Source organism: Charadrius vociferus, unplaced genomic scaffold (genome assembly GCF_000708025.1).
Source record: "Charadrius vociferus isolate BGI_N301 unplaced genomic scaffold, ASM70802v2 scaffold1292, whole genome shotgun sequence".
Lineage (NCBI taxonomy): Eukaryota > Metazoa > Chordata > Aves > Charadriiformes > Charadriidae > Charadrius > Charadrius vociferus.
The window spans coordinates 16,678-17,541 of record NW_009647256.1 but is presented as its reverse complement, the minus strand read 5'-3'; the positions used below and the strand labels follow the sequence as shown (position 1 = coordinate 17,541).

Sequence of the window (864 nt, the reverse complement as noted above, 5' to 3'; positions counted from 1 at the left end):
CAGTCTGGGTGACATCGGCAGCGTGGACCTGGTTGTGGTAGGGGTTCCGGTACTTCCCGTAGCCGGCCTCCAGCGCGTCCAGCAGCGTCGTCAGGAAGACGGAGGGGATCTGCGGCACCGGCACACACGCTCTCGTGGATGCACCCACGCGTGCAAAGCCATCAGCACGCACCAGGCGCCCAGCACCAGGGGCACCCATGGGTGGGCACGGGCACAGGCGCACCTTGAAGCGGCTGTTGAGGTTGTGTCGGGTGAAGAGCTCGAAGACGATGGTCCTCAGGGCGTGATCCTCTGTCACCCGGATCAGCGCGAAGACATCGAAGCACCACAGGTCGAGGCTCTGGGGGGAGACGGGGATGTTACGCCAGCGCCAGGGCAAGCCCACTGCCCGGTGATGCCCAGCGATGCCCAGCAACGCCCAGTGAAGACCAGCAGTGCCCAACAATCCCCAGGGATGCCCAGCAATACCCAACAATCCCCAGGGATGCCCAGCAATGCCCAGTGAAGCCCAGCCATGCCCAACAATGCTAGACGGTGCCCAGTGATGCCAGACAATCCCCAACAATCCCCAGGGATGCCCAGCAATGCCCTTCGATGCCCAGTGATGCCCAGCAATGCCAGGCAACCCCCAGTGATGCTCAGCAATGCCCTTCGATGCCCAGTGATGCCCGGCCATGCCCAATGATGCCAGGCAATGCCCAGTGATATCCAGTGAAGCCCAGCAATGCCCAGGGACACCAGGCAGTGCCCAGCGATGCTCAGCAATGCCCAGTGAAGCCCAGCCATGCCCAGGGATGCCAGGCAGTGCCCAGCGATGCTCAGCAATGCCCAGTGAAGCCCAGCCATGCCCAGGGATGCCAGGCA

General features: G+C 63.4%; 1 protein-coding gene across 1 annotated transcript in view; it reads right to left on the bottom strand.

Annotated features, from left to right (window-relative positions):
• LOC104281934 (calcium/calmodulin-dependent 3',5'-cyclic nucleotide phosphodiesterase 1B-like) overlaps nucleotides 1–864 on the bottom strand; it is a gene marked incomplete at its 3' end in the record, with an annotated part of 16,931 nt that overhangs the window by 2,489 nt on the left and 13,578 nt on the right. The window contains exon 6 of the mRNA XM_009879996.1: nucleotides 54–340. Within this exon, the coding sequence (XP_009878298.1) occupies nucleotides 54–340 (287 nt within the window). The remainder of the gene's footprint in view (nucleotides 1–53; nucleotides 341–864) is intronic.